The following is a 14,904-nucleotide window of genomic DNA, read 5'->3' on the forward strand; positions in this document are numbered from 1 at the left end:
ACTTCCTTATTTTTATCTGAACTAACTCATTTGTGAAAAATAAATTATTAACTTTTTTATTAACTAAACTTTTTTTTCCCTTTGATATAATGCCAGGGATCAAACCCAAGGTCTCATACATGCAAGGCAAATGCCCTTACTGCTGATCTACATCTTTAGTGTTTATAAAATAACTTTTACTTTACTTTTTGTTGTTTTTGGGGATCACAGCTTGCTGTGTCAAGAGCTTACTTATGGCTGTAAACTTAGAGATCACTCCTGGCAGTGCTAAGGGACCGTATATGGTGCTGAGGATCAAACTCCGGTAAGCTGCTTGCAAAGTAAGTACCATAACTATCACCTGTCTCTTTGTTCTTCATTAATTTTTATCTGAAATCATGAATGGTGTTGGCCTTGAAGAAAAGATCCCACTTAAATCCATTGTAATAATTAAAATGAGTAAAGTAAACTTCTCCCACCAAACCCACTACAGTTACATACACACAATGCATGAACTCATCACATATACAGACACACATACCATTCACAGACATACAATGTACATACTCATACATACACATACACATGCTTGCACACACGCACACACACACACATACACACACACACACCAAGACTGATACATACATACCACTTTTTAGGGAATATAAAAATAAAACAAACAGATAGACTGTTAAACATTTTTATTGTGTAGACTTGTAACTGTTATAGGACATGCAGGATAAAAAAGGTGTAAAATACATCAGTAAGCATATAAAATTTCAGCAATCTTTTGGACAGTTTATTTGCACAAGGGGAGGGACTAAGCATCTACGAAGAACAGACATGTCTTGAGATACACAGTTTACAGACTGATTCTCTAAGCAATTTCCCAATGATTTTCCTCCAATAAAGATAAAAATATCTTTACACTTAAAAATATGCAATATAGTACATGTTCAGTTATGCACACAGTTTAAGAGTCAAACTATGTCCATGCCAGTGTCTGTTTTAAGTAAAAACAAGTTGATAATCAAAGCTTCAGGAAAAGTGAAAGAGAGACTATAAAACAAAAGGCGTTCCAATAAGCATATGAAAATAGAAATATTAGCATCACAAAGTTAAAAAAAGAAATCCTTAATGGCAGAATCTTAATATGAGCAGGAGGAATAAAATGCTTTTGTATGTACCAGGCAGCTTTCTCTATGACTCAGGTTTACAGTTAAAATTCCTCAGTTTGAGTTCAATTTGAACTGATTCCAGCAAAATCACCTCAATCTTTTATTATTGCCTCTTCCCCCACCTTCTTTCTAGCAAAATGATGCTTGCCTTAGGTCCAAAGCTCCTGGCAAGGGGAGGGGGCGAGGTGTCACAGCGGAACAGAGGGTTGCAAGTGCTCTCCTTTGAAAGGGTCACTGCCACAATTCTGACAGACTCACACAATGGCCTCCATTTCAACAGCCCTTCCCTGGAGGCCTACTGGTCAGCTGAAAAGGGGACACAATGTTCAGCCTCTAAACCACCCCAGTTGTGGATTAGCTTGGAGTCAGGAAAGCGTGATCACTCTTAAAAACAAACGAAGCTGAATAGACATGCTGACGTCATCTAGCTGATGAAGGCAGTTCTGCTGACTTGCACTCCTGCCAGCCTAGAGAGGGCTCAGCTTCATCTGTTCACCTTAATTCGTTTCATGGAGCTGATGGTGACCATTCTCTATATAAATGAAAATGCTGCGTGGTCAAGTGCGGGCATGAACGTCATTTGACTCTGGGTCTTAGTCAGAAAACAGCGTGGACAACTAGCTCATGAATGTATCTCTACGTCTGGACTTGGCAGAGGAGGAAGCTGACCTCATGAATTGGACCCTCTTTGAAAAGAAAACATAAGCCACAGGAAGGCACTTAGGTCTCATGATCTATATAACAAATATTCAGGCACAGAAAATATCACAAGTTAAAAAATCTCAGGAAGGGTAAGGCATTAGTCAGATCATGTGAATGCAGACAATGGCTTTCTAATTTGATAAGAAATACTAGATCTGTCGGATCATTAAAGTAAATGGCAGCGATTTAATTTAATTCTTCAGATAATGGGGAAAGAACTGGCTTAAAATATGCCCATACGCCTGTACACTCAATGGCTACAGCCTAGGGTTTTTCCCTTACTATAAAATGATCAACATTTTAAAGTAGGTAGTTGAAGTTGTTGGCTCTTCCTATCCCCCCTCCTCAGTTCTTAATATTTCTCTCAATTATCTTTTAATAATATTTTCACATCTCAGCAAAAAAAAAGAAAACAAATTATCCACATGCAAATAAAAATATAAGGAAAACATTTTTAATGAATTAAAAAAAATCAAAACACCCGCCCCCCTCCCCCAACCTCAGATGAACTAGCTCACAAAAGACAATATTTATGGAAACGAAGTTATTTCTTTGTTCTCAACTAACAAAATTCATTCTTATATTGTTGCTATTCTAGCAACTGAAACTCAGAATTGGCACCAAGAGAATGAAAAGAAAAAAAACAAACAAAAGAATCAGGTATGCTTCTATGCCTGAAATGTCCTTTATATTTCTTTCTGCATGTTGATGTGGATATTGCTGAATATTTTGCCAATAGCCTCAAAGAGGGGGTCACAGAAGGTGTGGATGTAGATTGAATAGACACGGCTGATGCACTGAATCTCAATCAGGAAACTCTTAATACATGGTACAACTGCCCAGATGTGCAGGAAAGAGAGAACGGCAAAGTAAAGGCCCCAGATGAGTGCCATTGGGATGCCAAAGAGGGTAGACAGCAAGCGGTAAAACCAATATTTCGTCACAGTGAAGGTGGTGAAGCTGGCTTTCCAGATGCCATCAAAACTGTGTGTTCCTTCTGGTTCAGCAATCACATCTTCAAAATCAATCTAAAAAGAAGAAATGAAAGACTATGAGTTTGAAAGCAAAGAAAAAAATTTTAAAACTGAGTATCCACAAACACATATTTCCTCTTATGTTCAGCTTCTGTGTATGTTGCACAAAGGCACCCAGCAGAGACGGGGAACTTGGAGCTTGCTGGAAATGTACGTCTTGGGATCCCTGGCCTCTAATGCATTTCCAGAGGTGAGATCCAGGAAACATTTCCATGTTCTCCTGAAATTTGTTTACCCTGCAGAAGGTTAAGAATCAATGTTTTCAGGAGCTAAAACATTAGGTACAGTGGGTAGGGCATTTGCTATGCAAGTAGCTGACCCAGGATCAATTCCCAATACCCCATATGGTCCTCCAAGTCCACCAGGAGTGATCCGTCAACAGAGTCGGAAGTAAGTCCTGAGCACTGCTGGGTGTGACAACAAAACTAAACAAAAAGAATTAACATTTTAGAGGAAACCAAATGGATGATAAAACTCCTTTCTGCTTTCAGGTAAAATCAAGCAACATGGATAAATATATAAGCCAAGTAATAAATGGTTAATGACATGACCTAAGTTACACTGTAACATCACACACAATAAGATAAGGGATTGTTAATTTATGATGATAAGTGATGGTTAGTTCATAACTGATTATTGACTCTTCACACACTCAATAAATTACTTCAGGAAATTAGATTATTTTGAGATAGAAGAACTTGAGGCATTTTTCATGGGGGGGGAATAAAACTTAAGCAGGACTTGGAAAATGGGTCACAATTTGGAGAAGAAGGGACCAGGAACAATGAAAACCATAAGAAAATTCCCAGAAACAAGGAAGGGTGGTACAGTAAGTTTCATAGGTAACAATCCTCAGTGATCTTGACTGGGAAGACCGGTTGAGGCTAGGCTCAATTTTACTTAACATACAGTGGCAGGGGGAGGGAGGATGTCTATTGAAGATGTTGGTCTGAGACAATGAAGCCACAGTCAATACAGTCATTTATCAAGATCATTTTGACAGCAGTGTACAGGACAGAGAAAAGAGAAAATTCAAGACAGGTTAACCTTTGCTGTGTCCCAAGCTAGACAGGGTAGGGCCCAAATTGAACACTGGCTATGAAAAACTAAGAAAAGAGTTAACTTCAGAGACTAGAAAGAAGGAATCTACAGGTTACTTTGAGGACAGGGATACAGAAAAATCTAGAAATAGTTTTGAGACAAGATTCTGATTTACAAGCTAAGAAGAAAAGTGATGATAATAACAAGAAAACTATAAAATATTAAGCTTTTTTAAAAAAGAGCCTTCCTTTCATCTGGGGGATATAAAGTAACAAAATATGAGATTAATACCCAAGAATAGCTGAGATCAACACCAGGAGGATTACTCCATAGCTTAGAGGCCAGCCGGGTATTCTAGGGGACAGGGCAGTTCAGATAGAGAAGGGAGCACCAAATAACGGGTGTTTGGAGGATCCTCCCAGGAGGGGAGATGCATGTTGAAAGTAGACTATGGACTGAACATGTTTGCCACTCAATGCCTCTTTTGCAGACCACAACACCCAAAAGGAGAGAGAGAACAAAAGGGAATGCCCTGCCACAGAGGCGGGGGGGGGGGGGATGGGGGGATATTATCCATGGTGGTGGAAAATGGGCACTGGTGGAGGGATGGGTATTTGATCATTGTATGACCGAAACCCAAGCACAAAGATTTGTAAATCTACAACTGTACCCCATGGTGCTTCACTAATAAAAAAAAAAGAGCCTTCTTCATTTAAAACACTAAACAGTAAAATTTTAAATAAGCAAAGATGCAAAATTCACTGGTTCAATATCTACAAATCCTGTCACCAAATGGGGCTGGAGCGATAGTATAGCAGGTAGTGTTTTTACTTTACACAGAGCCCAGAGCCAACCCAAGTTCAATCCCAGGCATGCCAGAGGGGCCCCCCCAAGCACACCAGGAATGACCCCTGAGGGAGAAGACAGTCCTGAGCACTGGAGGGTGTGGCCAAAAAATTTAGCAAACACAAAGCAAGTCATCAAATAAATTTGCATCCACATAGCTCTTTTTAGTTAGGAATTGCTTCTACCTGTATCCATCTCTATGTAATTTGGGGAATCCAAATCAAAGTTGGTGATTTTCATTTTACCAGGCAAGAAGAGGTTTAGGAAAGAGGTGAATTGCTAAAGTAAAAAACCTAGCAATGTGGGGCCAGAGTGCAAATGACACTTTTCCCAGCAGTATCTCCCTCTATGCGCCCCCTGTTCCTGCACTGAAATTTTTCTTTCACGATCATAACATTCTTCTACTCTTAAGAGGATTATTAACCAAAAAAATAAATAAAAACCTGCTAAATCTAACCCTTCTTGTTGCTATAAGACTCATATAGCATGATTGCTGAGGACAATATGATACATATGATGTCAAATGTGTCATACACACTTGGTCCTTAGTGAAAAATCTATGAATAAGGTTGAATGTGTCAAATATTTCTAGGTAGTAACTACTTTTCTTAACACAAGTTGTTTTCACCTAACATATTAAAGATTCTTCATCTCTCTGTTGTTGTTTAAGGGCCACAACTGAAAGTGTTCAAGGGGCTAGTCCCAGCTCTGTGCTGGGGGTTCACTCTTGGCAGTGCTAAGGGGACCATGTTGTATTGGACGTAGAACCCAGGCCTCCTGTCTATGAAGTATGTGCTCAGCCCTTTAAGTTATTTCCTTGTCCCATTATGTTCGTTTGCTTTTGTTTTGGGGCTACACCTAGCAGTGCTCAGGGCTTACTTCTGGCTCTGTACTCAGGGGTCACTTGTTAATGTTTCCATTTTAAGTTGGGATATTTCCGTAACTAGGAGATTTTGAGTTTTCTTGGGGGTACTCATTGTAGTTTTGTGATCCTGTACAGTATGTTCTCACAATCCTGGGGTGTCCAGTCAAGGACTCTCTAAATGGCAGATGAGGAAATCAAGGCACTGAGTGATTAAAATGGGCTAGGCATTCTCAAGGTCCCAAGAGAATCAGTGGGAAAGCTTAAATTAGAACTCTAGCTTCCTGATTCCAAGGCCCTGCCTGAGCTGCAGACCATTTCAGTGAACTTCCCCCTTCCTCATCCCTTCTGCCATTCTCCATTCCTATCTCTGAGTCTCCAATTAAGTCTCTCATTCCCTTCTAAGGCACTGATTTGAGAGCTATCTCTGCATGCATTTGGGAGAAATTTGTGTGCTTCCACAGTATGAATGGTATCGTTTCTGATGCTAATGAAAATAGGAGGGTGGGGAGGGGGCGTAAAAAAATTGGCTCTTCCGGTCCGTCCTTCACGCCCTACCGAGGTCACCAGTTGCCCTCCACGAGCGGCTCTCCAGCACAGCCACGGCCCCAGAAGCACAAGGACTTAATGCAGAACCCAGCAGCTTGGAGCAGAAAAGTGAACGGACTATGCATTGATCCAGGCCATCAAGTCTGCCGGAGGGGAAAGGGTGTTGCCCCATTCGCCCTCTCCTCTCTGGAAAGAAAGATGGCGGCCACATGGGAGCCTTGTGGACAGCAGGTATGAGCCGGGGGAGTGGGGGCGACTAAAACCTCATGGGTCGGGGGGCGTTCCGGTCCGTCCTTCATGCCCTACCGAGGTCACCAGTTGCCCCCCACGAGCGGCTCTCCAGCACGGCCATGGCCCCAGAAGCACAAGGACTTAATGCAGAACCCAGCAGCTTGGAGCAGAAAAGTGAATGGACTATGCGTTGATCCAGCCCATCAAGTCTGCCGGAGGGGAAAGGGTGTTGCCCCATTCGCCCTCTCCTCTCTGGAAAGAAAGATGGCGGCCACATGGGAGCCTTGTGGACAGAAGGTATGAGCCGGGAGTGTGGGGGCGACTAAAACCTCATGGGAAGGGGGGCGTTTCGCTCCGCCCTTCACGCCCTACCGAGGCCACCAGTTGCCCCCCACGAGCGGCTCTCCAGCACGGCCACGACTCCAGAACACAGAAACCAATTTCTTAACTATCTGACTTTCAGTAGAAATACTTCCAGGGTCAATAAGTAAAATAGCAGAAATCCAAAACCAACATTTAATTCTTGAACCCAGCTGGAGAAAGCAAATCACTTCACAATGCTTTTTCAGCATGTCTGATTTGGGGGGGGGGGGGGTAAACTCTAAATAATAGTGGTGAATCTTTTATTGAAACAATCTAATCAAAGCGGATAGAGTGTTAACTAGAATTCATCTGCCTCACAGGGACGGGGAGGGGTGGGGGGTGGGGTTTTATTGGGGTTCTTCATGGGAAAAAATAAGTATTGGTAAAGGGAAATGTGTTTGATATTTGCATGACTGAGACATAAACCTGAAAGCTTTGTAACCTTTCCCACAGTGATTCAATAAATAAAAAAAAAAAAAAAAAATTGGCTCTGAAGTCTCCTTTCCTGAAAGGTTCACTCTGTTTATAGTCAGGTCAGGTCTAGCCTACAGCAGAACTTTATCCGCTCACTGAGAGTTAGAGTAGAATAGGAATTAGAGATTCAACAAAACCAAAAGTCAAGAAGTGCAGGTGCCATTTAATTTCTTAGAATGAGATGCTTCAAATGAGGTCGGTTCCTCTAGAACTTTCTAGAATTTTCTGTTCTGTCATCTATCATACAAGTTGCCCTTCTGGCAAGAATTATAGTGTGAGTCTTAAGATCAGAGGCTTAAATGCTCTTAAGTGATATTTCTGTGTCTTAACAGATGATTTATAAGGAGTTGACAGTTTATATTCAGAGAATTTTTATAAATGACACTAAATACCTTTGTGCAACATTGGCTTATGATGCTACTATTTCAGAAACAAGCTAACAAAAATCTAGTCATGCACATCAAGGAAAGCCATCTGTCTCATTGTGTTTTGATAATACTTGCAATAAACGCAATAAATCTCAGAAAATTTCATCTTGTTAAACATATCTAAAGACAATATTTTAAAAGCGTACCATATGTGTACAGAATTTTTAAAACATGGTTATTTATTGGTCTAGAAATCTGGACATTTTTTTTCTGGGTAAGATTGCTTCAAGAAGGAAACTTTTCATTCATTTTAGGGTATCATAAACAATGATACTTGTTTATTCTGTTTCTATGGGAAACTCTTAGAGCATTAGTAGAAGTTCTGACTGTACTGGATATATAAAGGTAAAGGCCCTCCCGTTGATCATCGATTTGCTCGAGCGGGCCCGGTAGTGTCTCCATTGGAGACTTTGTTGTTACTGTGTTTGGCATATCGAATACATCACGGGGAGCTTGCCAGGCTCTGCCGTGCGGGCGAGATACTCTCGGTAGCTTGCCAGGCTCTCCGAGAGGGGCGGAGGAATCGAACTCAGGTAGGCCATGTTGGCTGCATGTAAGGCAAATGCCCTACTGCTGTGCTATCTCTTAATGAAGGAATGTTGACATTAAATGACAATACAGGATGTTCACAGAAACCTGTGTGTTATTTGTTCAACATTCACTGTCCCATTTTCTGCCAATAGAATCTGATGAATTCATAGCAATAAACCGTCTCCCAAACCCTGTTCCCAGGGATCACAGATAGTGGGAATATTTGGATTTGGGATTTTCTTGGCACAAACAGGAAGCACTTGTGTTCAAATTTTTGGCTATCTGCTAGCCAGGCAGGTATTCTAATTCACTGAGACATATTCTGGGTTCTAGCAACAATCATTTGATATCAGAGATAGGTTATGGATAAGACTATAAATAAGATAAGTCTATAAATTAGACTTGCCCTGATTATATTGGTCTACCTAGTGAGAGACATGTGACATGTTCAGGGTAGACATGTGACACAATTAATGAGTTTTTCTAACTCATTAATTCTAGCCAATGAGATCTAAGTTGGAGTCTGCTGGGTGGGCATTCCATGCACTTCTGATTTTGCTATGGAGGAAACAGGTGTGCAATGTGGTTCTTAAACACTTTCATCTTGCTTAAATTACAATGTTTTTCCTTCATTAAAAAAAGTCAGCCTGTGACCAGGAGGTGACATTGACAACCCAGTGGATGGTGTGATATAGGAACAATGAAGCCTTAAGCATAAACATTAGTACTATTGTAAGACATTGTACCTAAAAAAAATTCCAGAGAACAGAAGATAATGCTTTTGTCATTATAAAGCTATTGAAACAACTCTGTGTCTGAATTATCCTATGTCTGTCTGTTTCTCTTCCCCCCCCCACTTTCTCTCTCTCTCTCTCTCTCTCTCTCTCTCTCTCTCTCTCTCTCACACACACACACACACACACACACACACATACAACTTTGAAACCTTGAAACCATAGCTGAACTGGTATTAGAAAATATTAGTATTACATCACCACTTAGTTTTTGCAAAGCATGAATAGGATGATAAATGACAAAGTAAAGTCAAATTAATGCATTTCATGAGAGGCAGGAGCTAAGCATCCTCTCCCATTCCACTTGCCGACATTTATATTTTTGTGTAATATCCTCCTAATGAGTATGGACTGGACTTAATGATTTGATTCTAAATGATGAAACAATGATGGGTGATACTTTCCAAGATTAGGTTACTAAGGGTTATGGCATATGTCTTGCTGCTCTCTTTTTTTTTTGCAGTGGGGTGGGGTGAGGGGGAGGGGCTTGATTGCTTTTCTGGAAGTCAACTTGTGAAGAGAACTGTGTGGAAGGAATTGAGAGGTCATCAAGTCAACAGTCCAAGTCCTAATACAACTGTTTGATGGGAACTGAATCCTGACATCTTCTGTTGCACCCCAATGCTTCCCAGTTGGATCCTGAGATAACTTGAAGGACCTCTGAGCCAGAACCATTCAACTAAATCATATTTTAATTTTTGATACACTAAAGATGATGAATATTTGCTGTTTTCAGTCACAAAATTTGGGGGGAGTGGGAATTTGTTATGCAGCTATAGATAATGTTGTTTCAGGATAAATGAACTTTATTTTGATTATCACCTTTTTTTCTATTTTATTACTTTTTTCTAACTCATTAATTCAATCTAACAACAACAACAGAATATGTGTGCAATTAATGTCTATAATTACCCTGAAATATGACCTAGGGTAAAGTCTGTAAATCTACGAGAAATAAAGTATTTTCAACTTTCTACAATTTACATCAATCAGAGTATTGGGAAAGTTCTGGTTATTGGTAGTGCTATCAGCCATATACCTAAACTATATATATAACTTGAATTTATACCAGATATGAATCAAAGAGCAAGAACAAGGTCCATGTAGAAGACTCATCACCTTATTTGTATGCCTACACATAATACTCTTGAGGGCACAGAACACTTTGCAGGGATTCTCACTTTCTAAGTGTTCTCAGTAGGCAACAGAGTGGCAAAACAACTATAAACAAACAAAAAACCAAACAAAAACAATTGAAGAGAAAGGGTTTTTTTAAAAATGTAGATGCTGGGTTTTTATAGTCTCTGAGTCTTGGCCGCTGATGGGATTACACGGCGCCAGGGGGCCAGTTGATGGGTGTGACCCCCGTCTACTGGAATTTGGAGGATCTGGGTGGAGGATTCTTGACTCCAATCCGAGTAGGCTTGGAGATCTCAGCCCCGGAACCCATGTGGCTTTGTCCCTCTGCCGGTACCTTCAGGTGTGCAGAGAGTGGTCTCAGCATGGTGGTGGCTGGCCAAGACTCATAGACTATAAAAACCAGCTCCCGGAACCAAGCAGCCGCAAATGCGGCCGCACGACATCTTATTGTGACATCTCATTTCTACTTTGACAAACTGGCAGGCTACCGAATGTAGCCTGCCCACATGGCAGAGTCTGGCAAACTCCCCGTGGTGTACCCAATATGCCAAATACCAGTAACAATGATGGGTCTCATTCTCCTAAAGAGCCTTGAATATAATCTCAGGGCTAGGATGAAGGAGACGTTACTGGGGCCTGCTCGAGGCAATAGACGAATAACAGGATGATCTGTGATCTGTGATCTGTAGATGCTGGGGCTGGAGCAATAGCACAGCAGGTAGGGCGTTTGCCTTGCATGCAGCCGACCTGAGTTTGATTTCCAGCATCCATATGGTCCCCTGAGCGCCGCCAGGATTAATTCCTGAGTGCAGAGCCAGGAATAACCCCTGTGCATTGCCGGGTATGACCCAAAAAGCAAAAAAAGTAGATGCTTTTCCAACTGTGGTCCACAGTTGGAAGCTTGCCACAGTATGTGTGGCGTGAAGGGGAGTTAAGACAGAGAAGGGACCAGTATGACACTAATAGTTAGAAATGATCACTCTGGACAAGAACTCAGTGTTGGAAGTAGGTAAAGGGAGATACATGATAACCTTTAAGTATCTGTATTGCAAACCATAAAGCCCAAAATGGAAGCAGGCAGGGGTGGGGATTGGGCAGGAATAAAATTGGGAACATTGGTAGTGGGAAATGTACACTGGTGGAAGGACTGGTGTTGGAACATTATATGACTAAAACCCAGTCATGAACAATGAAAACAAAGAAACAAAGAAAACAGATAAATAAAAGAAATAAGACATATAATAATGTAGATGCTCAAGCCTCATTCAGTCTTTGATCAGACTCAGAGATGGGGGTCTAGGGGAGCTGCACTTTTCAGAATACTCCTCTTTACTCATACAAGAGTGCACTAGTATATCCAAATGCCACATCTCCTTAGATTCAGTGATACTTCCAGGCTTCAAAACTCTTGTGTGCTTCCTGCTTCTTTCTGGAAATTCCTCATGTACTAGATGACATCTGGAAGTTGGTGTATAATGACTGAAAGAAAATTCTCTGTGGAAAGCTTTCTATAGTTTAAACCTATAAATATGCATTGCTGGAGAAGGATAAGTGACTGTTGTTATGAAAAACACAAACTGGTCCTGGTAATCCTGATTTTTTTTTTCATGATTCTATAGTCAGCATAAGCAAATGTGTGTGTTTTTTTTTTTTTATTAGTGAAACACCATGAGGTACAGTTGTAGATTTACAAATTTTTGTGCTTGGATCTCGGTCATACCACGATCATATACCCATCCCTCCACCAGTGCCCATTTTCCACCACCAGGATAATATCCCTCCCCCCCATCCTCCCATCCCCCCATCCCCCCCTGCCACTGTGGCAGGGCATTCCCTTTTGTTTTCTCTCTCCTCCTGGGTGTTGTGATCAGCCAATGAGGCATTGAGTGGCGAAGGTTGAAAGCAAATGTGTGTTTTAACACACTTCTCGGAGCCAACAGATGAACTGAACTATTGTACAGAAAGAGAATTTAGACTCATTTCAAACTCCCTTTACTGTTCTCACACATATTTTCAACATGTTGAGGCGCCTTTGAAGTCAATGAACTCAATGCTGTGCATGCGTGTGTGGGTGTAGAGCCAGTTGAGAACTAGCACAATTAAATGTTACCAGAACACAGGAACTCTGCTGTAATGCCCATGTGTACTCTCAGGGGTAAGGGCAAATACCCACATGTTTACTGGGACAAACTGGCACTGTTGCTGCTAGAAAGGGCAACCCCAGCTGGAAACAGGAGGCCTGGATTATGTTAATGCTGGTGATTACTAGGATTTCCAGCGAATCCTCCCACTGCCTGAGGGGGAAAAATATAAACCTCGGTGAGAATATTGATGTGCTTTTCAACTGCTGTGGGTGGGAGGTGGTGGGCTACGTGATTTGGTAGGACATCAGGGTACCGCTTGGTGAGGAGGGTGGGTGAGGCCTGTGGCTAATCAGTCTCAAGCTGGAAGAGGGTGGGGAGTCATGGACCTCTGTGAGTAAGAGAAGAGAGTTGGGCTGGAGGGTGCTTCATGGCAGGCTTTCTATTTGGGGCCTAGAGCTTGTTTTCCCTCTTGCTGCTGCCGAGACTTTACAGAGCCTTTAAATAGGATGCTCATCCACTTCTCTGCACAAATTTCTTCATAATAAGAATGGAAATGGTCTTTCTTTCCCCACTAAGGAAATATGTTGTAGCTAAGAAATGACCAAATCTTGACTTAGGACAAATCTATCAGTTATACACATCTTGGAATCCTCCACAATACCTAGTATTGCGTTTGTCTTGAAATCATCCTCTACAACACCTAGTTCAAAGCAAACATTAATTAGCAAGTACATGTTCCTTCCACAAATATATTTTAAAGGAGCTGTAAATCTATATTGAAAAGATTTAGGCAAACATAACTAACTCTCTGATGATCATTGTTTCTCAGGAATTCTTTGCTTGGGATCTCAAGTCCACTCTATTTTTCTATTTTTGTGTATCCCATTTCGTTCCAGATGTTCTTGTTCTCCAAAGCTCTGGAAGAGCCCCCCTATTCTGATCCCAGATGCAGTACAGGGTTGGTTGTCATTTAGGTGAGTTGGTATCTTGGAAAAAAATCCAAAGAGGAGGGAACAATTCAGTGAGAAGTCTTCTCTTTTAAGGAAGCATGTTTAGAAAATATTTATTAAAGCATGTTTCTACTCAATTGTTTTTTTGTTTGTTTGTTTGTTTTTTTCCCAGTGAGTCGAGTAACTAAAGAACTAAATAGACTGGCTGGAAACAGGCACCATGCATAAGAGTATGGTGTGGAGGAGCCTCTAAGAGGGAGCAAGGATGGAAGAAGGAAGAAGGGGTAGCATCTGGCCCCAGTCTGCAGGCAATCAGCAGAAGAACCCCAGGATGGGTCTGGGAAGTTTGGAGAGACATTTTTTTCCTTGGTGCCTCTACCCCTTACTGTGTGTGTGTGTGTGTGTGTGTGTGTGTGTGTGTGTGTGTGTGTCTGTGTGTCTGTGTGTGTGTGTATCCAATGCAGGAAAGAAAGTCTATGAATATAGTCTACAATTATGTGTCATTTAAATGAAGGGGAAACATTGTGAGAAAAGTGACTTTGGTCTATTTTGTCATCACACAAATATTAGAGCAGATAAAGTTTTGTTTTGGTTATTATCAACATGGTACAGAGGAAGATATACTTTGGTGTTTGTTTTTTAATACTGTTTATTAGAAACCTCTCCATTTCTGCTCTGACCCTTCTTGAAAATACTTTGTCTTCTTGCTTTCCGAGAAGCAGAATTCAGAGAATTCAAGAGTTCTTTAACAGACTCTGTCTCTTTGTTTTTATTCGGCAGTCTTGCAGCTATGATAGAATGGGGCATGCTCTCTGGATAAACATCACTGATATGCCACTTTCTTTGTTCTTTATGGCTTTTCATTGTTTTCAGGATAGTCACTTGATGTGATCTTTCATGACAACAATAGAAATAAATTTTGTACATGTTTGGGATATGATGAATCAAGCTACACAGGATTAAGTTAAGTAGAAAAGGAAACGATGTTATCAAAAAACACAGTAAACATGAAATGTAGATGTGGTTGCCAACACAAGAAACAATAATGATATGACCCTAGCTTTGATGTCATCAGGCATTAGAAATTTAGGAACCACCCACTAACATGCTTCATTGATCGGAATACTGTTAGAGAGCTGATGACTGTTATTTGTACTTAGAATGAATTGAAGTGACTATGAATACTTTTTTATAGTCAAATATAAAATATGCCTTTGGGGGAAAGATGCGCATTTGACTGAGAACATGGGTGTGTCAGGAAATGGCACCAAGACCCACAGCAATGTGTTTTGCTTTAGATGAAATGCTTCTTGCCTTACTCTTTCTTTTCTTTCATTTAAGGCAACCCTAAATTCTCTCTCTCTTGTTTTCTTGGGAGGGAGTATGACTTATCCTAGGGTTCATGCTACATTTTGAAAAATTAAACTTCTCTGTTTTGATAACAAAGATAGACATAAAGTTTATATCCTACTATGAATTGAATTGTACCCCCTTCAAAGAGATCTTAAAGTCTGAAGCTCTGTGCCTCTGGATATCACCTCATCTAGAGAGAGAATCTTGCAGGTGTAATTAGGAGGAGGACATAATGGAGTATGGTGGGCCCTTCATCCAATATGGTGGATGGATTTGGAAAAAGATGATAATGTAAAGATTCATGGGGTAAAGGTAAAATAATTGGAATTAAATAGCTATAAGCCACAGAAAGTAAATGACCCACC

The 14,904-nt window shown here is 40.8% G+C and overlaps 1 protein-coding gene across 2 annotated transcripts in view; it reads right to left on the minus strand.

Moving 5' to 3' along the window:
* Window positions 1-665: 665 nt before the first annotated feature.
* The window catches only part of CAV1 (caveolin 1), a 37,277-nt gene continuing 23,038 nt past the window's right edge, over window positions 666-14,904 (minus strand). For both annotated transcript variants that reach the window (XM_056118555.1, XM_056118557.1), the window contains exon 3: window positions 666-2,887. In XM_056118555.1, the coding sequence (XP_055974530.1) occupies window positions 2,546-2,887 (342 nt within the window). In that variant the 3' untranslated portion in view covers window positions 666-2,545. The remainder of the gene's footprint in view (window positions 2,888-14,904) is intronic.

This window comes from Sorex fumeus, unplaced genomic scaffold (genome assembly GCF_029834395.1).
Source record: "Sorex fumeus unplaced genomic scaffold, SorFum_2.1 ptg000037l, whole genome shotgun sequence".
NCBI classification, from domain to species: domain Eukaryota; kingdom Metazoa; phylum Chordata; class Mammalia; order Eulipotyphla; family Soricidae; genus Sorex; species Sorex fumeus.